Source organism: Mycteria americana, chromosome 2, assembly GCF_035582795.1.
Source record: "Mycteria americana isolate JAX WOST 10 ecotype Jacksonville Zoo and Gardens chromosome 2, USCA_MyAme_1.0, whole genome shotgun sequence".
Taxonomy (NCBI): domain Eukaryota; kingdom Metazoa; phylum Chordata; class Aves; order Ciconiiformes; family Ciconiidae; genus Mycteria; species Mycteria americana.
The window spans coordinates 132634174-132656978 of NC_134366.1; the positions used below are offsets into that span (position 1 = coordinate 132634174).

The window sequence follows — 22805 nt, forward strand, 5'->3', positions numbered from 1 at the left end:
CCCCAATAATGGAAGTGTCATAAGACTTACAAGTTGTAAATGTTAATACATACCCAGCAAAAAACAATAGTGTTAATTGTTATAACCATAATTAGCTTTGCTTATAAATAATCTTATTTTCTCAGCCTCAGTGACTTCCTGTGGGAAGGGGCTATGACCACTATCTAATCACATTCTACAAAAATATTTCATCCTCTTGCTTTTGAAATGCTGTCTATTCAGGGATCTGAGTATTCTTTTGGGTTCCATATTGCATGTTCTGTGTGCTATTAATTACTTACACACTTGTTACTGATTACCATCTTATTTGAGGTAAACGATACCTTTCTTCCAAAGTCTTCATTATGGTGTTTTTTCAGGCCAGACCCTTGTCTCAACCCTTCCCTGAATCTCCTTTTTGGAGGTTATATTTAAATAGTTAAAGAATTGTTATTATAATAGTAGAACGGGTTTTAGTTTTGGTTTTTTGTTTGTTTGGTTTTATTTTTTTTAATAAGATTCTATAGGCAGGGCATTTCTGAGCAACTTAAAAGTGTGTGCCAAAACTTATTAGAAGACGTAAAGCTATGAAGGGGTCTCTGATGACCCACGGGAGCGTGGCAGGCTAACGGGAATGGCATTGCTTCGAAGAGATGCTCTCCTTTAGAAAAGTAAATCACAGAGTGGTGCTGTTTGAGTGGCAAATTCCACACACAACTACAGTGTCAATCAGAAAGCTCAAATTCAGTCATAGGTGCAATCTTTTGATATAAATTGTGTAAAAAATGCAAGCAACACATCTCTCTAATATAATATAGCCAAATTCAGCCTTTTATCTGCCTTCACGAGAAAAAGCTTAAGAAACCCTCTAGCTATGATATATGTGAGGGACAATTTACATACTAGTTAAGAAAAGCGTCAGCCATTATGCAGTTTTTTTCTGTCTAATAAACCAGGGCGAGAAATGTTTAACCGACACTGAAACGCTATGAAAGACTTTATGACAGAAGGTAATCACCTGCTTGAAAATGTAGACCATTTTGGGAAGTGACTACTTCTGCACATACACGCACATAGGCATAAAACTTTAAAAGGGTGTTTCTGGTTCAAGATGTTTCCTCTTGTGTCATTATTTTAACATCTAAGTTGGGCCTAACCCCTGCATCTGAATTGCTGCACTGTGAGAAAAATTAATGTACTGTGAAAGCGATTGCTGTGTTTCCTCTTCTCTGCTTCCTTTCCGAAGTGACAGAAGCTGATTTGCATGGCACAGGTCCTCTCGAATAAGGAGCGTGGTTAATCTTAGAACCAAGGAAGTTCAAGCTGGAAAAGACGTATTAGGTCAGCTGTGCGGTGCAGGGTATCGACAAACACTGTGTATTGTAATGATCAACCAGGGGCACCGGGAGTTACGTGGAGGTACTGGGAAATAACCTCGTTGTTACGCTCTCCTGATTAGAGAGCTAGTTGTTACGCTCTCCTCATACGGAACAAAATTATTTTTCAGCCATAGTGTAAATTAGAGAGAAATATTGTTCCACGGTTTAATTACTAAATAAATTTCTTCTTGATAAAGGCTACTTAGAATTGTGGTTTCAGAGGGAACAGTGTCCCATTCAGAGGAACTGGGCTCCCCAGTAAAGAGAGATAGAGAGCTACTGGAGAGAGTCCTGCGAAGGGTCACAAAGATGATTAAGGGACTGGAGCATCTCTCCTGTGAGGAAAGGCTGAGAGAGCTGGGACTGTTCAGCCTGGAGAAGAGAAGGCTTGGGAGGCTCTCATCAATGTATATAAACACCTGAAGGGGGGGTGAAAAGAGGACGGAGCCAGGCTCTTCTCAGTGGTACCCAGTGCCAGGACCAGAGGCAATGGGCACAAACTGAAACACGGGGGGTTCCCTCTGAACATCAGGAAACCCTTTTTCACTGTGAGGGTGACCGAGCACTGGCATAGGTTGCCCAGAGAGTTTGTGGAGTCTCCATCCTTGGAGATATTCAAAAGCCAACCGGACACAGTCCTGGACAACCAGGTCTAGGTGGCCCTGCTTGATCAGGGGGGTTGGACCAGATGCCCTCCAGAGGTCCCTTCCAACCTCAATCATTCTGTGATTGTGTGATATATGGGAAGACGGAGATAATACTGTTACTGCAATGTGAAGATATGCCACTGTATCTTTTATAGTCTTTTCTTTTTAGTTTGTCCTTAAGTACCCTTTGGGCTTCCAAGTTGACATTTTCCTCTTGCACATTTTGGAGGGAGTTAGCTTATGTTATGGGAGGACTAAGAAAACCCTAGGAACAAAAAGCAGACCCCCATATCCCCCAAGCACTCAGCTGTGCTCCTGTGTGACCTGTGCAGAGAATCTTTGTCACTTATGAGGTGGGCAGGTGAATCTCCTCCAACTCTGAGTTTCTTTTACACAGAGAAAACTTGCTATAAAGGACCATCAGCTTCCCAGTTTTGTCTCTCACTGCAAGTACATTTCATTTCTTTCTTCATTACAGCTATATGGAATTTTATGCATTTTATAAAGACTTTCTGGTTTTAGGCTACCAAGTCAGTGTTGCTGTGTGTGTTTTGGGCATCAGCTGTGCTGACACGATAGATGAAAACAGCGTGGCAGAGTTGTGTTCACATTTTATGCACCGCACCATGGAAGTGGTTAGAAAGCTGCAGCCTGTGCTTTCTGCCTTCACATTTAATGGGCGGTATGGAGGTGAGCTAGAGATGGAGCTACTGTTGCAGTCCTCTGCTCTTCAGCTGGGTGATGGCTCTAGTTGGTGGAGGAGGAGTGATGTGCTGACATACAAGAGGATGCAGAGAAGCGGCTGTTCCTCAGTCTCTTCCCCAGTACCTCCTGCAGTCGTAATGGCCTGAGACGTTATCTGGCTTCTAACAGTGTCATACCTCCGTAGCTCAAACGCGTTGTTCTCAGTGTAACCTTGCAGGGAATTACTGTGAAAGCAGAGGAAGGAGAAAGCTCCATCTTTTAGGCTTGTTCACAAAGTTGTTCATCTTCAGTCCTGGCGATCTGGTCAGAAATGGTACGCTCAACCTCATTATTCATAAATTCATATCACAGCTTGGCCTGATTAAGCCCATGCAAGAATCTGGGGGCAACCTGGCTGTCCAAGATAGTACTCTATCAAAATAATCATAATCAACTCCAAAATAAATACCTGAAACACTAACAATTTTTGGAGGATTCTATTCTAACATGTAGAGAAGAACATGGCGCTCTGTGTAGGACATCATCACATTCCTCAGACTTGCGTACTATTGCTTGCATCACATTTAATTTTTAACAGAAGTCTAAACTGCAGAGAGCCTTGCTTCCTGCCATGGTATGAAAGGTTTTTTGACCATGGAGTTCAGTGCATCTGGGCAGCTTCTTTAGTGATGTGATGAACCAGAGTAGCACTGCGAGAGCAGCGTCTATGTTTTATGCATTTTTGTTCCTAGTGTGCACTGATATGATGTCAACCATAATGCTCTGTGGTGTTAATAATCCATGAAGAGAATTCTCAAGCAGGGCTCAGAGAAAAGTTAACAAGCCAAATGGAGCCATTATAGTGTATTTTATTAATGAGACACATTTTGCTTGCATCTCAGGTGTAAAAGATTCTCTTATTTGGTAATCCCCGAATTAGAACGTAAGTAATACGCATTTTGGATGTGTATTTTCTTATGCAGCTGTTAGAAAAATCAGAGTAAATCATACCGCAGAAATACTGTTATTAAACTAAAAGGCATCTAAAATGAACTTTCTGGTACATCTCATCAGTATCAGAAGTGGATTTTTACAGTACGTACATGAGCTGAATGTTAGTTGCAAAGAATCTGAATTTTATGTCAGGTGTTCTAGATGTAAGCGAGAATTTCATTGCTTACCTATCCTTTTGAATTCATGTTTAGGCAGCACACTGACCATATGTTCATCCATATCATATGGCAAGGACTACCGTGACACAGCAAGTGCTGGGTTTACACCTGGAGCCAGGTTGAGTTCAGCCAAGGCAGACGTTAGCGAAGGGTTCGGAGCCGCAGGTACTGCACGAAGCGGGGGTGATGCGGTGCCGTAGCCACCCCTTCCCGCAGCTCCCTGTGTGTCCCTGGAATCCTTCTGTGATGCAGACTGCACATTCAATTTGCTGTCACTAGCTGAAACGCTTTGAGGTCACCAATTTTCCCTCTGCCTGCACAAAGGCTGCAGTTTCTTACCTGCACGGTGAGAGTGTGCCTGCAAAGCAGGGGATCTTTATGGAAACTGTCACAGAGGTTCTCACGGTAACGATAAGTGACCTGACAGGAGGGCTAGGACTTTGATAAATAGTATAAGGAAATTGTGGACTCCAATTTAGAGGTGTAACCATTGTGGTAATACTGTCTGGATTGTTGCTGAATAAGGAAATGAGGCTATTTCATTAAGTCATGAAAGTTTTACCTCTTCCAAGAAATATTTTTGCAGCATTGAAATAGGTAGGGTGGGGGACATGAGTTGCATTTATATCCCTCTCTCTTTTGCTCTCTCTCTTTTTTCTTTTCTTTCTTTCTTTTCTTTTCTTTTCTTTTCTTTTCTTTTCTTTTCTTTTCTTTTCTTTTCTTTTCTTTTCTTTTCTTTTCTTTTTCAAATTAAATGACTTCACAAGATAAACTTTAGGATCAGTGCTTGCTACTCTATTTTTTTTTAAATGCTATTTTAACATTTATTTTTTGTTTGGAAAACATGAAAGCAGAAAATAATTCACTGCTTTTCTCTTTACTGATTGTTTTTTATATAATTTGAATATTACATTAGAAGGTTTGATAATCAGAGAAATTGAACAGCAACAGTCTCTTCCACTCTTGGGATGGGCTATGTGATAAGAAGTTATCACATTTTAAATCTTGCTCTGAATGCTGGAGGATTGCAGTTCTGGCAGCCTCTGCCTGTTGGTCATGAGAATCCTCATTTGATTGCACTTTCCTGTAATGCTCCATTTTGAGCACTGAGGGTTACAGAAAGGGTTGTAAGCATGAGACTGGCATGCATAAAATGGGATTTAAAGATGCTCCAGAATCTTGCAAGCAATCCATGGACTCTATTAGATTCTGAGACTATTTATGTGGACGTTCATTAAAACATCTCTTGACTGTTTGAATATTTTATGGGTTACTTGTAAATGAAAACTTGGTATGAAGTAAGATCATTTGCCTCCCCCCCCCCGAAAACTGATTCCTAAAAATGGGGAATGGATTATTTTTCACTGCAATGTTTTATCAGTTGCAAAATAAAAAGGAGTTCTAGCGTAAATATTTGTGCTACATCTGGCATTTGCTCTCAGGCTCTTAGCTATTACTGGAATCCAACCTCACCTGCTTTACAAATTCCTACTAGTCGGGGCAGTGTGCGGCGCAGAGTGACTTCAAGTGCACTGATTGTATTCCCTCCTTTTAGGTTACTATCATAACAGTACAAAAGTGGCTGTGAAGACTCTGAAGCCTGGAACGATGTCTGTGCAAGCCTTTCTGGAGGAAGCCAACCTCATGAAAACACTTCAGCATGATAAGCTTGTTAGGCTTTATGCTGTAGTGACCAAAGAAGAACCTATTTATATTATAACAGAATTCATGGCTAAAGGTGAGAACAACATTGGATCTGCACGCAATGTTTTAGTAAACTCTTCTGCTTCTCATCAGTCTCCCCTTTCTTTAAAAGGGAAGGAATAAAAAAAGGAAAACTTGGGATTTTAGCCTTATTCTTTTGAATGCTCTGATATAAAGTGAAGGAGCACCTATCCTAGAGGAGGGCTGAAGCTTTAATTTTGTGATTCATTGCTGCATTTGTGAAAGAAACTATTTTTACAGTTTTCTTAAATGTAGCATTTTTAATTGTTTCAGATGCAGAGCATAACCCCCAAAATAGGTCTGGTTCCTTTGGGCTCCCTGCCTAACTTTTGTGTCTGATGTCATAGCAAGGCAATCAAAATAAACCTTAGAAATTGCCTTACGTGGCCCTTGAATTGATAAATAACGTGTGTAATAAGCTGAGTGATGAGTGGCCCTGCAAGGATGGCTGCACTACTAGAAAAGGACAACCTTTATTAGAGCATTACTACACAAAATAAGTGACGTTTCCTTCTCAGATTGTCTTGGGTGGTAATTTTTCTTGGTTTGTTCTCTTTTCAAGCAATTGGGCTGATAACTTCATAAACAAGTGTTGAGCCGCTTATTCATTATGACTTGGAAAGGATTGATACGTGTGATTCTCCTAGACGGCTTTCCTGATAGTCCGTAGACTAGGGTACTTACCAAACTCAACACCACTGAACTGGTCTGAGGGGAGTTTTCTACAGCCAGGAAAATGGCAAAACTTGGATGCCTGACACGCTGACTTGGATGTTACTGTTGTTAAATCATGGAAAGAGACTGCCTTACTGTAGTCAACTTGAAAATACATCAGAACACTTCACTGCAAAAATTTTGTGACCCAGAAAATTGGGGACCTGGCGTGACCTTTATTTTGGTAATAAAGCTGCGCTGACTTAATCTTTCTCTGTTGTAACAGGAAGTTTGCTGGATTTTCTGAAGAGTGATGAAGGAAGTAAATTGTTGCTTCCAAAGCTAATCGACTTCTCTGCTCAGGTAAATTTTAAGAAATATGCTCAGAATTCATGGGGTTATTTCTCTCTGAGTCTGAAACTCATGCTGGGCAACTTTATCCTAAATTTTTGTGCATTAAAAAAGAATTTAATTTTCAAATAAGTTTTGGTCTGAGTAAATAAGGTTACTTGAAAGGAGGGAATAGATAAAAGAGCTTTAGAGGGAATATGTGAAGTTAGGCTTAACTCTTAGATACTGCTGGTGACCTGCTTAGGTGGCAGTGCTACCCTCCTTAGACGGCAGTGGTATGCAGCCGCTTTCTTTTGTGGAAAGGCTGCTTTCGGTTTGAGCGGGTGTGAATTGAAAGTGTAAGTAAAAGTTTGTGAGTTTGTGCTTATGAGATTTCTTCAGTGTTAATAAATGTGTCGTTTTTACTTCTTAAGTTAGGTCAATTGGTCAAACTTCTCTTAACCTCAAGGGACTATTGTTGGTTTCAAATTCTTATGTAAATTACTGTGAAATAAATGAAATCTAACCCAATGATATTTCAGCTACTAGAATCTGATTTATGAACTGAGATGATTGTTTCAAAATATACAAATTATCCCATGTCATAAATGAAATCTGTAGAGAGAGACCCCAGAGTGATTTGTGTGTCAAAGCCTGGATCAAAGGTGCCTGGAGCCCAATGTTCCGCCGTGGACAGTTGCCAGCATTGTATGTCCAGGCAGGCATATAAGAAAATAGAATAAGAACTGTGCTTTTGCAAGTTGTAGTTCATGTTACTAATAGGTAATGAAGGCATTTCTGGTAGGTTATTGTTTCACCAACCTTTTTGGGTTTTTATTATGCATTGGAGTTTACAGACTGTTGTACCCTCTTACACTAACTTGTTACAATTCATGAGGAAAGACGAGAAAACTTCAAAAAGACCTAATAAAACATTAGGGATTTATACCAAAAATTCACTATACGAATATTATATAACTGTTTTGTATAACTATTGCTATATAAATAAATATAAGATTAGATATTAGGAAACATTTCTTTACCGAGAGGGTGGTGAAACACTGGAAGAGGCTTCCTAGAGAGGTGGTCGATGCCCCAAGCCTGTCAGTGTTTAAGAGGCATTTGGACAATGCCCTTAATAACATGCTTTAACTTTTGGTTAAAGTGGCCTGAAGTGGGCAAGCAGCTGGACTAGATGATCGTTGGAGGTCCTTTCCAACTGGAACTATTCTATTCTATGGTATATTATATATCACATATTGTTATATAGATGTTCAATATATCAGATATAGATTTTTATTTAACATAGATTCAATGCAGAAGCTGTTTTTGCTATAATTGTTGGTTCAGTCTAGCTATAGGCTTTCTAAGTTTTCTTAACTCTTTGGGTAAATTGTCCTTGAGGATTTAGTGGGGCAAAAGTTTTGTAGGTGTGGAAAACCGGCTGGATCCCAGGTCATGGTCTGGAGAGATGAATAACAGTGGGCAGAAAAAAGATGTAGCTTTGAAAACAGTGTGTAAAATTCAGGAGAGAGAAGAACATCCATGAGCAGCGACATGAAAGGAGACCCAGGATGTGGAGAGGAAAGCACATGTGGTTTTATAACAGACCTTTTTATTGGAGTTAGGGATGTTGTGTTTGTTTTGAATGATTATTGTGTTTTCAGAAATGTAAGGCTTAAAAAGTTTAATGAACTAGAGAGCAACTCTAACTGTGTACAACTCGGGTAAATCACTTCCAAGATGACAGGGGTCAGCGATTGTCATTTACAAAGCTTCGAAGGTCGGGTCACTTGGAATGGACATCACTTGTCAGCCTGATCTGACAGCAACCTCTCAGAGCCAGTTCCTGCACTTGGCCTCAGAGGCCAGGACCTTCTGCAGCACAGGCAATATGAGGAGTCCCTCTCCTCACGTAAGATGTGGGCTATCAACAGAAATTCCTAAGAGAAGCCATGCATTGGGTTGCAGAGTGATCTTAAAGAGATGTTCAGGAAGGCGCCTCTGAGGATTTCTAGCTGCAGCCCAAACAAAACTTTGGAACAGAGATATGGGGATTTTTCTTATGGAAAGAATTCGTAGGTTTTTTGAGCACATTTATAAAGAGCCCTTAATGCCACTGGGTAATAACAGGACTGTGTGGAATAGACTTGCAGGCTGCATGTGGTTCTCAGACCAGAGATTTCCCTTTGACCAACGCAGATGTTCCACTGGTCTTCTTTAACTCTGACACTCTGAATGTTAGTCGATGGGTCTTTAGGGCAAAAGACAGACAAAAATATTTTCAAACTCTGTTGGCCTACTGCTAAGGTAATGGTAATTTTACTGCAGACCCGTCGATCCCACTTTTCCAGAATGTAGGCTGTATATAAAGGAGAACATAAAATGGGTCTAGTATTTTTGGTATGACTCTGGTTTGTACAAATGGAACAGTAATTTATTCTTATAGCAGTGATGTTAACTTCTCTGTACAGCCTAAGGAGAAAGAAATTCAGAGAGCTATGTTCCAGAAGAGGTTAAAAAAAAAAAAAAGCATGGAAGGAAGCTCATGGTGAGCTACTTAAATAAGATCAGGCATATTTTTTTGCCTTGGTGGACACACACTTGAGCTCTTCATGACTGTCTAATCACACCATTCTGGCAAGGCAGTTTACCAGACTATCCCAGCTTCTCAGAAAGACTGAAAATGCAACAAATGGTAGCTGAGGATTGCCTTATTTTTCCCCTCGTGCATCTGCGATGTTGCACAAGGCTGGCCTGCTCCCAGCCATGCCAGACGGCTGGCTGGCTCACATCCACACGTGTGCACACAAGACGTCTGTTGCAAGAAAAATTTCTGACAGAACCCAACCCATCGCAGAAGGGTACATTAGCAATCGACTTGTGATACAGCAGGAAGAAAATGGTCAAGAAGAGATTCCACTTAGTATGTTGCCTTTTTATCCAGCAGAATGGCCTTTGCCACCTTACAATGGCCTTGTCAGATAAGGAGGGACTGGGAATGGGAGAAAGGGAGGGGAGGGTATGGGGTTTTTTGCTGTACTAACAAATCACAATTTATGAAATTGGGCTTGTGGAAAACATGGCAAGAAAATGCTTGCTAGGAAGGTGGTCCAGCTCAGTTTCTAAAGCAATCTGCCCTCTGAAAGAGCTGAAGTTTCTCTTTTGTGATTTAAATAGTGCGTATGAGTAGGGTCTGGGGAAATCTAGTGTTGGCTATCCCCTGGCAAAGATGATTTTGGCCACTCGAGATGAATGCTAGAAGTCTCTGAAAGGAGCGTGTTTTAAAGGAAGCTGAGTTTTGCAAGCGTATCTTCAAGCACATACTACCTGCTTTAGTACAGAGCAGAGCTTCGGCATCTCCCATAGGAGTCAGCAGAATTATCAGTATGTCGCACATGCCAGAAACAGCCAGGACTAGGGAGAAATCAGAATCTGAGCCTGTTTCCCTGCCTGCGTGACCACTGCTGGTGCGTGGGTCAGCGGCACGGCAGCCTCGCTGGCTGGTCTGGCAGCTGCTGCACATCTGGCAGGCGTGAGCTGGCACGGGAGACAAGCGGTTCCCCTTCCGGGGGCTTCTGCCCGTCGGCTCAGCCAGCGGGCTCAGGGAACCCCAAGGTGCTGTTGGTTCCCAGTTACGAGCCGGAGGGTAAGCGAATTTCATCGCTTTGTCGACGAGCTATACTGCCAAATCTCGCTAATGCAGCAGGCCAAGACAGTCCCCGTGGACATGACCCATATTCCCTTTGGTCATCTACAGGCAACAGCCTCGCTCCTTCAGCACTAAAGCGACTGGCAGACTCTGGATTTTACTAGTTGGTTTTCATCTTGCCCCAGAGGTGATTTACCCAAAGAGCTCCCGATCCTTTGTTTCACAGTTCTTGAAATCGTACTTGCTTCTGTTTGATGAGGGCGGCTGAAAACGTACAATGCAAATTCAGCGAGCCTTTTGCGTGTCTAAACTCTTCCTGCTTCTTACGCAAATCTGTTATCTACCACGTAGCACACACTTGCATGGCGGCTGTGGTTAGGAAAATGATATTAGTTGTTACTGAACGTACTCACGTCATACCTTTCAAACTGGTCAAAGCTTTGTCACGAAAACAGTCTGTCTTCTTTCCTGTGCAGCGCTGCTACTTTCGTTAATTCTTCTATGATCTACAGCTTCATTGGCAACTCTTATCCTCTTCTTTCTGCCTTCAAAGGCTACAAATTGAAATTATAATAAACTTAGAATAAAACTAATAGAGATTTTTGATGCAGTGCTTTAACCTTCTCTCTCCTCTCTTTTTTAAGGGGAAAAGGGAAAGTCCTAAATCAGGATTAATTTTAGCTCTTTTTTGGCATTGGGAGATTTCCACTGCAGTCTCGCCATATTTCTTTTCAGGTTTCTTTCATTTTTAATGATAGCCTCTAATGTTCCAGTGCATAATTATATAATAATTTTAATATTATATAATTTAAAATAATAACTTTAATAATCCTTATTTTCCCTGTGGGACTGCTAGACTACATAACTGCTTGACTGGAGCAAGAGGAATACGTTTTTGCAGCCTTTCCTGACTTCACCTTTAGGATAAGCACTGCTGCAAACTGAAAATTGGTATTACACTGATATATCACTTGAAGATTAAAATGTGACTATTTTGCAACAGTTTTCAATTGTCAGATACAAAGGGTCTACACCCTCTTCATAGACAGAGAGTCATGTGAAGATGGACTCTCTTTTTGAAAACTCTGTGATCAAGAAGTACATTTTATTTTATTATGCGTCTGGACATTATTGAAAGGAACCTGGTTTTCGTTAATCCCAGACCAAAGACAATCTTGTCCAGATCAATCACACGTGTTTGCTTCAAACCTTGCTAAACTGCAGACTGTTTTTAGTGAGGCTCTTTCCTAGGAACTGAGAATTACCAACTTTAAGGCAGTGTGAACCTCAGGATATGCTCCGTTATTTCCTCGGCTTAAACTTCACCAGCAGGATGCTCCCTCCCACCCTAAGTGCTTTGGACTCGTATCCAGTCTGGTTTTTGGGCTGCTTTACCTGCTTTGACAGGAGCGTCCCGCCGAGCCCTGGGCCTGAGCTGGTGGGCAGCTGAGAGGAGCGCTGAGGCCACCGTCCCCCACCCGCCGAGCAAAGGACGAGGGATGTGGCTGGGATGTCCTCTTCATGGCTGGACCATCAGGGGCAGCATCCCAGCCCTGGGGAGCGAGCGCAGCGGATCAGCCCCGCTTTTCTCGCAGGCAGCAGCAATACAGAGGGAATTTCGAAGCTGCCTTTATGTACGAATCCCTGCCTTCTGCTGCCTGCGGTTTCATGTGTAGTTTTATAGCACGAATGCCGAAAAGAGTAAAATGCCACGTCTATCAACACAAAGGGAAATCTTTTAAAAGTATACCTAAACCATCTCTAAGTAATCATTTCTACATGATTTTGGTTTGAAATCATAGATAAAATAGGGCTGGAGAGGATTGGGGAGGTTCTTAGCCTCGTTGTTCCTCATTATTTTGGAAACTGTAGGTCACACCCTTTTGTTTTTTTCCCAGAGTTAACTTCATTTGTAACCAAATAAAAACTAGGCTCAACTTTGTATACTGATTCATCACTTATATTTTTTCCCCATTTTGCTTGCCTGCTTTGCAGGCGAGTGAGGGTGTGTGAGTTTGGATTTACCGATAGTTTTCATGTGTCTCATAAGCCACTTATGTCCACAAAAACTGTCCAAACCCAGTTCTTCCCCTTTTCCACCCTGTGTTCTTACCCCGTTGTCATTCACGTTAACCACGTGTGCATCCTTGGCCCTTTCAGTGGAGACTGAAGCAAAGGCAGGCATTTAAAAACTTCTCTCTAGCATTTGCATGTAGTATTCTCCATCATTTAATTGAATCATTCATTTAATGTGAATGGTTTCCTTGGTCTTGTCCTATTACTAATGCACCTCTAGTTTCCCTGCTTATACTTACTATTTGTAGCACTTTTTGTGGGTGTGCTCTTCTGATTTTTGTCATATTGGGGTATCTTTTTTATATTTTGTAATTCAACTTTATAATTTTCAGCTGTTTCTGACAATGTAAGATTTAGCCAAATCAATCATCTACCAAAGGTCTTGGGAGTCTGGAGAGGTCCCTGCTGACTGGAAGCTAGCCAATGTTATTCCGATCTACAAAAAGGCCATGAGGGATAGACCCAGGGAACTACAGACCTGTTAGTCTAACCTTAGTTCCTGGAAAAATTATGGAAAAGATTATACTGGGTACTGTTGAAAGGCATTTACAGAATAATGCGATCATCGGGCAGAGTCAGCATGGGTTCACAAAGGGAAAGTCCTGTTTAACTATTTGATATCCTTCTATGATAAGGTCACCCACCCAGTGGATGAAGGGAAGGCGGTGGATGTAGTTTTTCTGGATTTTAGTAACACTTTTGAGACTGTTCCTTGCAGCATCCTTCTGGACAAGTTGTCCAACTGTGGGATGAGTGGGTTCACGGTGCACTGGGTGAAGAACTGGCTGAAGGGCAGAACTCGGAGGATTGTAGTGAATGGGGCTACATCTGGCTGGTGACCGGTCACTAGCGGTGTTCCTCAGGGCTCAGTCCTAGGGCCAGTTCTGTTCAATATATTTATCAAACATCTGGATGCAGGGGTTGAACGCAGCATTAGCAAGTTTGCGGATGATACCAAACTGGGAGGTGCTGCTGAGTCTCCTGAGGCCTTGCAGGGGGATCTAGATAGCTTGGAGCACTGGGCCATGATTAATGGGATGAAATTTAGCAAGTCCAAATGCTGGATTCTGCACCTAGGATGGAGTAACGCCGGGCACAAGTATAAATTGGGAGCGGAGTGGCTGGAGAGCAGCCCTGCAGAAAGGGATCTGGGGGTGCTGGTCGACAGCAGGCTCAATATGAGTCCGCAGCGTGCCCTGGCACGAGAAAAGGAGGCTGAGGGGAGACCTTATCGCTCTCTTCAACTACCTGAAAGGAGGTTGTAGAGAGGTGGGGGTCGGTCTCTTCTCCCAGGTAACAAGTGATAGGATGAGAGGAAATGGCCTCAAGTTGCGCCAGGGGAGGTTTAGACTGGATATTAGGAAATTTTTCTTCACCGAGAGGGTTATCAAGCATTGGAACAGACTGCCCAGGGAAGTGGTTGAGTCGCCATCCCTGGAGGTATTTAAAGGACGTTTGGATGAGGTGCTTAGAGACATGGTGTAGTGGTGGTTTTGGCAGTGTTAGGTTTATGGTTGGACTCGATGATCTTAAAGGTCTTTTCCAACCTATATGATTCTGTGATTCTGTGATTCTGTGATTCTGGCAGCCATGAGGGCAAACCGCATCCTGGGGTGCATCAAACACGGCATAACCAGCTGGTCAAGAGAGGTGATCGTCCCGCTGTATTCAGCGCTGGTGCGGCCCCACCTTGAGTACTGTGTGCAGTTCTGGGCCCCACAATTTAAGAAGGATGTGAAGGTCCTTGAATGCATCCAGAGGAGGGCAACAAAGCTGGTGAAAGGGCTGGAAGGCATGTCCTGTGAGGAGTGGCTAAGGACTCTGGGCTTGTCTAGTTTGGAGAAAAGGAGGCTGAGGGGCGACCTTATTGCTCTCTACAGCTTCCTGAGGAGGGGAAGTGGAGAGGGAGGTGCTGATCTCTTCTCCCTGGTGTCCAGTGATAGGACACGTGGGAATGGTTCAAAGCTGCGGCAGGGGAGGTTCAGACTTGACATTAGGAAGCATTGCTCCACCAAGAGGGTGGTCAAATACTGGAAGAGGCTTCCTAGGGGGGTGGTCGATGCCCCAAGCCTGTCAGTGTTTGAGGCATTTGGACAATGCCCTTAACAACATGCTTTAACTTTTGGTCAGCCCTGAAGCGGTCAGGCAGTTGGACTAGATGATCATTGTAGGTCCCTTCCAACAGAAATAGTCTCTTCTAGTCTATTCTAAATTTTTCTCATCAGGCACTGTCTTACAGTAAGTGTGATTTGCCCTTGCACTTGTAATTGCTGGGTTTTTTTGATGGTGTGGTTGTTCCTGAGACTTTTTTCCCATGAGGTTGTACCCATCAGTCCTCCAGGTTGTTTAAAACTTGCTTTCCTAATTAAAAAAAACTTCATATTTTGCTATTCTTTCATTCCCTTTCATATTCATTCCACTCTGTTTCATGATCCCTGTCACTTAATTTTCCTTCTCAACATGATATTAATGCATTCTCAGCATGATGTAAAAACATCCTATCAGGCTGACCCTAAGCAAACCCATCTGGCCTCTTTATACATACAGCCTGGAAATGCACAAGCAGAATTCATTACACGTGTTCCCGTAACCCCCTCTCTGCATGAAGAAACAACATTGCGAACTATGTGTAAAACATGCCTTGTTTGAAATAACTCTGACAAAAGAGGATCAGAGACCGTTGGAATGGAAGTTGAAATCAGGCATGTCTTTGAGTTGAAAAACAGAGCTATGAAGGAGTCCAGAAGTTCTCTGGTTTTGCAGGAAAAAAAAAAAAAAAAAAAAAGCTGAGTTTCACCTTTTGAAAAAAAGCACAGAACTGCCCATCCCTCTATGTGCTGTTTCATGTCAGCTGTGACGTTTCGCCAAGGAAGTCTTTGAGTTGTGACCAAGTGCTTTTGCTTTTCAGAAGGTGTAGATCTTCAGTGACAGTAGGTTCTCCCCTCCCTACTGCAAAGTCCTCTGCTGCTTTTGCCTCTCTCCCCGAACACCTTCAGAAGCTAAAAGAATGGGTCAGAAAGTGGGGAATGCGTGTTTTCAAAGCAACATCCTATGCGCCACGCTTTTGCTACCATTTTCTTTCAGAATTTTGAAAGAGTTTTATACCTGTTTGTGAAATGACCCACAAGCGTTCTGGAAAGTTAAGTAATTACCCTGTTTTACAGGTAGAAAGAGCAGAAACAGAGAGGAAAGAGCACTGCTAGCTGAAATCACGCCCCAAATGGGTGCCAGAGCTGTCTGCAGAACTGCGGCCCCGAGTCATTCATTTGTTGCGTGACTTTTAGCTGAAGCTTTACAGTACGGAGGCTGTCTTGTGGCGTGATTTATTTCTTCCAGAAGACTTTTCTTCCATTCTTACCCCGGGTGCATCGTTCCTAGTATTTAGAGATTTGTTGCTTGGTTGTTTTTGAAAGCATTTAACTTGGATATTCCTAGAAGCGTGTGTGTAGTTCATTAAAGGTGAAGGGGAAACTGCTCCCTTCTTGGTAGTAACACTTATACAGTGTAGGCAGAATCCTCTCTTAAAGGCCACAAAACATATTCCAGAAGCCCAAATTAGCTTTCCCATCCTGCTCCCGAGTAGTAGTTTTGTGTAGCCGAACAGTCTTGACAGGTACCGATGATCATTAGAAGAGGGGGGAAAAGGCTTTAATTTTCTTTTGTTCCCATGAATTTCTCTACCTTTAACATATCATTTGGCAATGAAAACCCAACAATTATCAGGAAGAGTTATCACATGGGCTCTGGTACCCGTTCCTTTGATGAAAAAAATGCTCTTTTTTTTTCTTTCTTTTCTTTTCCCACAAGCAAAGGTTTAAAGTGACCAGATGTGTGAATTCAGTTGTCCAGTTGCTGTGTTTCCCCTCGTTCTCCTATTCAAAATTCCTTGCCCATTATTCTTTTCCTACTTGGGAACTTTTTGCATGCCCAAATGCTTGCACATACATGGCTGCTTTGAATTTCTCTGATTCAATGCAGTCAAAACCATTGTCCTGAAATTTCACGGAAATGTAGTTTGTATTTGCTGAGAACATAATGGGTCATTTGATGTCACATTCTTCATTTGTGACTAATCAGATGATGACTTCAGCGTCTGGCACAAATAAGAGGAAATAAAATCGTCTTTCCAATGTGTTTGCTTGGTTGGGCTTGGAAACTAAATATTGCCGTCACGAATGTCTCTTTTGTGAAGTGGTTCTTCATTCCCCAGCCAGCAGTTCACCCAAATGTTAAATCTGTGCAGGGAAGTAGGATGAAAGTTGATTCCTTTGTAATGGTTGGTGTATTTTTGGTGACGTTGGTGGAACTGCCTGCACTGTGGTCATACCTGCCAAGCTGGCCAGTCCAGTCTCAGCACTGATCTTACAGGAAAACCTTCCCTTTCATCTCTCATTCCTCCCCAAACCCAAGTAATCGCATGGGGAGGAGAGAAGGCAGAGCAGGCTCTAACAAATACTACTCTTCTATGTTGTCTGTAAGTCCCTAGTAAGACTCTGTGGCAATTATTGACTAGTAACTGCTTCCTTCATTATAAAGTGTCCTACTTATTTCTAGAAAATGTGAAATGCAGGTGTTCTTCATTCTCCTAGGCTTTCTTTCTGGTTTAGTGTGAGAACCCCCCTGCGTTGTGCAAGGGCAAGGTAACGCTCAGCTCTGAAGAACGTACCGGTTTGTAAGAAGAGGTTCGCAGTGGAAGGAGGTGGGAGGGCAAGCGGCTCTCTTTTTCCATTGCCTAAACCGAAAAAGAGGAACGAAGACCGTGTGGTTTTGTGTTGTAAGTGGTGGCAGCGTGTGTCTTCGCAGTAGCCCTCGGGGACTTTTTAAAAATGGATAAGCAGAAGTGATGTTAATGTTTTCTTAAAATTTGGTCAGGTGCTCCTGCCTGCTTTACTGCGCGGCTGAAACGAGCACCTCTGGTGCTGAGAAGGGATCCGTGCACTTGTCTTCTCCTGAGGTGGAGAGGAAAGAGCCCGTGTATGAGGGTGCTGGGGACTGGCGCTGGAGGAGGACCCTTACTGCTTTACTGCTGCCTCCTTAGCAAATCTGCGAGCCTGTGCGGTCCCAGACCACATGGCCGAGAGCCAGCGGCCGTCACCCACCCGCGGGCATCCTGGAGAGGTACCTGCGGCACAGGTTGGGCCCTGAGCCCCGCCTGGGAATGACCCATGGCCAGAGCCTTCCGAGGCAGAGAAAAACTGACAGCTGACAAGCGCTGGGTTTATTTTGCTTTGTTTCCTAGCTCGTCTTAAACTTTTGGACAGAATACGATCTACACGTCAGTTTTATTGCTCTGACTATAGAAACCATTCTTTCGCTTTCTTTTTTTCTGAAAAGTAAAATGTTTTTCTTTAGGGGAAGAAAAGAAAAAAGGTAGTCTGGGTAAATACTGAAAAGATCATCCCCAATGCATATTTTGAGGACATTAATCATCTTTAATTTGGTTTGGAAATTAATTTGGGCTGCTGAAATGCAAATTAAATTCACTTATGATAGTATCTGAGAGCTGGCTGTTGCCAACACTCCTCATGTATGAACAGGTACATATTGTTGTAGAAGAAAATAAAGTTGTTTGCCCTATCTTAGTAATTGTTTCCTGGTTGTCCAGGCCTATAGTGGGTAAATAGAAAGTTGTTGGGTTTTTTTAACTCTATCTGCACTGTTGCTTCATCAATCCTTAAAAGAACATCTGTATCTTGTTTAACTTATTAATTCCTTCCATTTTGTTAGTATTTGGAAAATAAACTGGTTCATAAGTTGGGAAAGAGAATATTTTAGTAGAATTCTTAGGAATATTTTAATTAAGATTTTGTTTCAGACAATGTCTCGAATACATATCTCTAATCCTGCCAGCTTTTATTCACCCAAACAATTCTTTTGAAGCTGCTACTGTAAGTATAGTTTTGCAGGACTGGACCTACACATAGGTTTTCCATGGCAATCACCCTTTCCTTGCTTCCATCTGAAAAATGCTCCAAAGATACTGGCAATGAATAAAGGGATGCGACTTTGCTGATACCTTGAAAGAACAGAGAGGTCAGACCTGCTGATGGGGTTGTGTGGTGTTGAAATATGAAAACAGTTGTTTCTTTGGTTACAGATTGCAGAAGGGATGGCATACATAGAAAGAAAAAATTATATCCATCGAGATTTGAGAGCAGCAAATGTTCTGGTTTCGGACTTGTTGATGTGCAAAATTGCTGATTTTGGACTAGCGAGAGTCATCGAAGACAACGAATATACAGCAAGGGAAGGTATGTATTTTTATTTTTGTCTTTAAAACTTCAGCCTCTGGGAGGCAGTGAGGCTGTGGCTAACAATAATATGGTCACCAAGGACAGAAAATGCTGTAACAACTTCCTAGAGGCAGCGTTCTAATGCCAACAACTTTAAAAAAGAATAAGGAAACGAATAACCTTTCTGTGCTCCCCAGGCTTTCTGAAAAGTTTATTTTAAATAAATTTGAAGAACAAAGAAAATTGAGAGTACTTAACTGCACGCAAGTTTTTCTAAATTGAACAAATTAATTGCACAGCCGCAGCTTCCATCCCACTGCATTAAATGCCAAGAAAATACAACCTTATTTTCTTTTCACCTCCTTCAATGCCACACACACCTCCTTTCACTTAGGAAAAGGAAGGAGCCCTAGGGGTTGCAGCTGCCGGTAACAAGAAAACTTTTAGCAGAACTGGTCATCTTTTGAAGCTGCTTTAGGAACTGCAGCATCGATTTGCGCGTTCAGCAGCACTACTGCGACGTGCGGGGAAGGCTGGGTCCGTGTCCCTGTTCAGCACACAGGTGGGAGGTAACTTCGCAGCAGGGTCAGGCCCGGCAGGAGGGGAAATCATACTGTTAAAGATATTTTGCCATGGGTGTTTTGCTAATGTTGTCAAGAATCCTTTCAAGAAGCGCGTAGTCAATTTGCTGTGGTGAGAAGTTTTTACTTATGCTTCCGTGCCCAGATTGCATTAGGGTAACTTTTCTGGGCTGGTTTGTTGGCTGGCTTCCACCCTCGCGTTTTAAAGACACTGCATCATATTTTCACACAGTCTGGATGAAAACTGTGGTAATGTAGGACAAGAGGGGAAGAACTAAGGCATGAGGAAGAAAGAGAGTGCTGCAATTGAGATGAAAGGAAGATGAGCTATTCAGCAGTCACTAGGTAACAGTAATTCAATAGATCAGAGACAAGGGTCCAATTAAGCAGTTTTCAGAGGTACAGAACCCATATCTGTGTGTTTTAGCTAGCTCTGGACATTGTATATTGATTAAATGAACCTTTCAGGTTATAAATTCTTTATGCCGAATTTCTTTGATGTGTTTTCTGCCATTCAGAAAAGTTTCCTAGCTTACCTGGTATTTTGTGCCAGAATGATAGAGCAGGCTAAAAAGAGCGGAGAGAGAATCTGCTTGTATTGCTCTTTGTTGTCTGAAGAGCTAATGTAATATTCCCCAACAAAGGCTGCTTGAACTTTTTTTATTTAACTGGAAGGAGTTTGCTTTTGTATGGGATTTTCTGGAAACAGTTAATTAGACATGAAAGACAGTATTTTAAGATATGACTTTTTAAGATATGACTTGCTACTACTTTTGTATTTATGGCTGAATGTGAAATGCATTAAAGTGTATGTTGAAGCTAGACTGACTTTCTTTAAAATAGGAAAAGTTAGTTGAGGTCTTGCGAACTTCCAGGTGACGGGAATTGTAAGATTGTTGCCTGACCGCTGGGCAGAAGGGAAAATGGTGACTATAATTTTAGCAAAAATTCACCATACCTAAGAGTCAAAAGGTGCTATGTAACTTTCGGCATCTTATTTGCACCTCTGACACAGGACGTGCAGTGTGGCAACATGCATCCTGCAGCACATCTCTGCTGGTTACTCTTGGACAGAAGGAGGTGCCGGTGACTTTGCTAATTTAGGGGTATCATAGGCAAGTCGTTTAAGACCTTTTAGTGACTTGATACCGAGTATTTAAATTTGCCTTTGACTGATTGAGACTGTACTTTTCTGTAGGTGCAAAATTCCCTATTAAATGGACAGCACCAGAGGCAATTAACTATGGATCTTTCACTATTAAATCTGATGTGTGGTCATTTGGGATTCTCCTGTATGAAATCGTTACATATGGAAAGATTCCTTATCCAGGTATGGGCGTGTGTTTATACCGTTACTCTGTATTTATACTTTGGTGTTAAAAAGCAAAGAAAATATGCAGGGAAGGAGCTGGCATCTGACAGTAGCGACAACAGTGATTTGGAAAATGTCTTGCAGGTAATGTTATTGCTAAAACCACGTGCCTCTCTGGGGTAAATTTTAGCAAACAGACTAGTGGCACCATGAACAAGTAGTCATTTTTATATATTCAAAAGGTGTTACAACTGCAGCAAATGCTGAATTGTCACAGATCCCAGCTTTACGGTCAGCAGTGCAGTCTCTAATGGTGCTGTGTAAGCTGCTGGGGTTTTTTAATATTGTAGTATGTGAAAGTACTAAGAAAGTGTGTTTTCACAAGCAAATAGGCTGTAATAATTTGTCAGTGTTAGCTAATCTAAACAAATATGAAAGCAGACCCTAAAGCAGCGTTGATGTACCGCTAGGAATATTTACTCTTCATTGTTCCACACGATTCAGGTACGAGACCACAGAGGAGTACATCAATCATAGCTGCATTAAGTAGCTGCGAAAGGGTTATGTGCTTTATGTTTCATTTTTATTTCTGTTAAACAAAATAAATATTAATGTTTCCAGCACAGAGAAACAACTTGTATGAAGGATATTTTTGCACACAAAATGGTCACATCTCGGGCATAGCTGATGAGCTCGGGGTAGCAGACCGCATTCATTTAAGCTTACTCAGGTTATGGAAAATGAACCTAAATTCTCTTATCTTGTGGGCAAACGGGGAAAGTACAGCCTTATTCACCTGTACTGCACATCTCATAGATGGAGTGACTTACGAGAAGAACCCTTAGGATCCTGAATTTTATAGGCAGTAAAGGGAGAGCAGATATGTCATCCAAGCAAAGCTTTCCCAGCGCTTCCAGTCCAGCGGCTCTTGCTGTTTAAACAGTGAAAACGTTTTCACCACCACTTCCTGAGCCGCTGGAATTCTGCATCCTGAACTGCCAGAGGTGTCAAGGGGCGGACGTGGGTGACACGAGTCCCAGGTCCTGAAATGATAATAGGCTCAACACCTCCGGGCACAGGGAGACTGGATCTCCCGCGAGACTCGGGCAGCGGGGAAGGGGTGATGGCGGCCAACTTTACACTGTGTTATGGAAGAACATATCGACTTTCCGTACAAGAGGAAGAGCCAAACCAGACATTCTCATTGCTCGGTAAGGCTCCAGTCCAGGAAAGCACTTAAGCTCAAGGGTAGCCCCCTTAAACTTCGAGAGGTGATAGGGCTGCTTGCACAGCTAAGTGTTTAAACATATGCTCCGGGTTGGTTTTTAGGTAAGGGCTATAAAATATGTGACTGACTAGCAGCTCCTCCCAAAGCTATTCTAAACGCTGCTCATGTCCCCAGGAAGGATCAGATGGGATTTGTGTGCAGCCGAGCAATGCACGGTTCCTCCCGCAGTCGGGATGATACTTTTTTCCCTGTTAGCACATGCCTACGTAACCAGACAGTTGCCTACACTGAGCTGGGCTCACGAGGTTGTTTCTGGATGCCTTGAAATTGTCCTTCCCTGAGCAAACCTACGAGCTCACCTGGAAACCAGCATTACAAAAATACAAAACTCAATCCAATACTTATTTCTGCAGCTAAGTCTGCTCTCTCTTTGCCTCCATAAAACATATAATATTTTTATTTTAAGAAAAAAATCATCTGTACAGCAGACACTGTACTGCTGTACTACTGTGGGAAAATATCTCTTCTAGGGGAAGTCTGGGCAATTTTTTTTTTAATATGGGAGCATTTTTATGAGCACCATAAGTAGGCCATACACTGTGGATTCATTTGTCAACCAGCAATTAGAAGCGGAAGCCTCTTGACTGCATACTGGAAGATTTTAATAGTTTGCAGGCATTGCTTGCATTAAACTGATGTATGTCTATTTTGAATAGAAGTATAAATTGAAATAGCCTATTAGACTGAAAGTTGATACTGAAGAATCAGGACAGCAAAATAAATGGGTGACCATTTTACTTTACGTGAAGAGATGTGACAGGTTTGGGCAAATTACCCCAGCATGGCAAGAGTGACCTAGTGATAGGTTGTAACCAGCAGCCACTGGAGAGAAACAGTAAATTGATTTTTCAGTTCTAACGAGAATGCTTCAAAATATTATTTTAAATTATTAACCAGCTCCAGCAACTAGACAGTATTCAGCATAAAGCTGCATATGAAACAGTTTGAGTTGAAACTGGCAAGTAGTTAATACCTGTGAAGAAAATCTAGGCAGGCCACTTGGTAGGAAGCATTTCCAGCCAAGAAACTTGGGGGTTTTGTGACCTTTGTTCTTAAATTGCAACAGCTGTTTCTCTTCCTGAGAAAGTCAAAG

The 22805-nt window shown here is 42.2% G+C and overlaps 1 protein-coding gene across 3 annotated transcripts in view; it reads left to right on the forward strand.

Annotated features, from left to right (window-relative positions):
* Positions 1-22805, forward strand: part of LYN (LYN proto-oncogene, Src family tyrosine kinase) — a 55176-nt gene that overhangs the window by 27924 nt on the left and 4447 nt on the right. For all 3 annotated transcript variants that reach the window (XM_075494679.1, XM_075494681.1, XM_075494680.1), the window contains exons 9-12: positions 5417-5599; positions 6527-6603; positions 18396-18549; positions 20311-20442. In XM_075494679.1, the coding sequence (XP_075350794.1) occupies positions 5417-5599; positions 6527-6603; positions 18396-18549; positions 20311-20442 (546 nt within the window). The remainder of the gene's footprint in view (positions 1-5416; positions 5600-6526; positions 6604-18395; positions 18550-20310; positions 20443-22805) is intronic.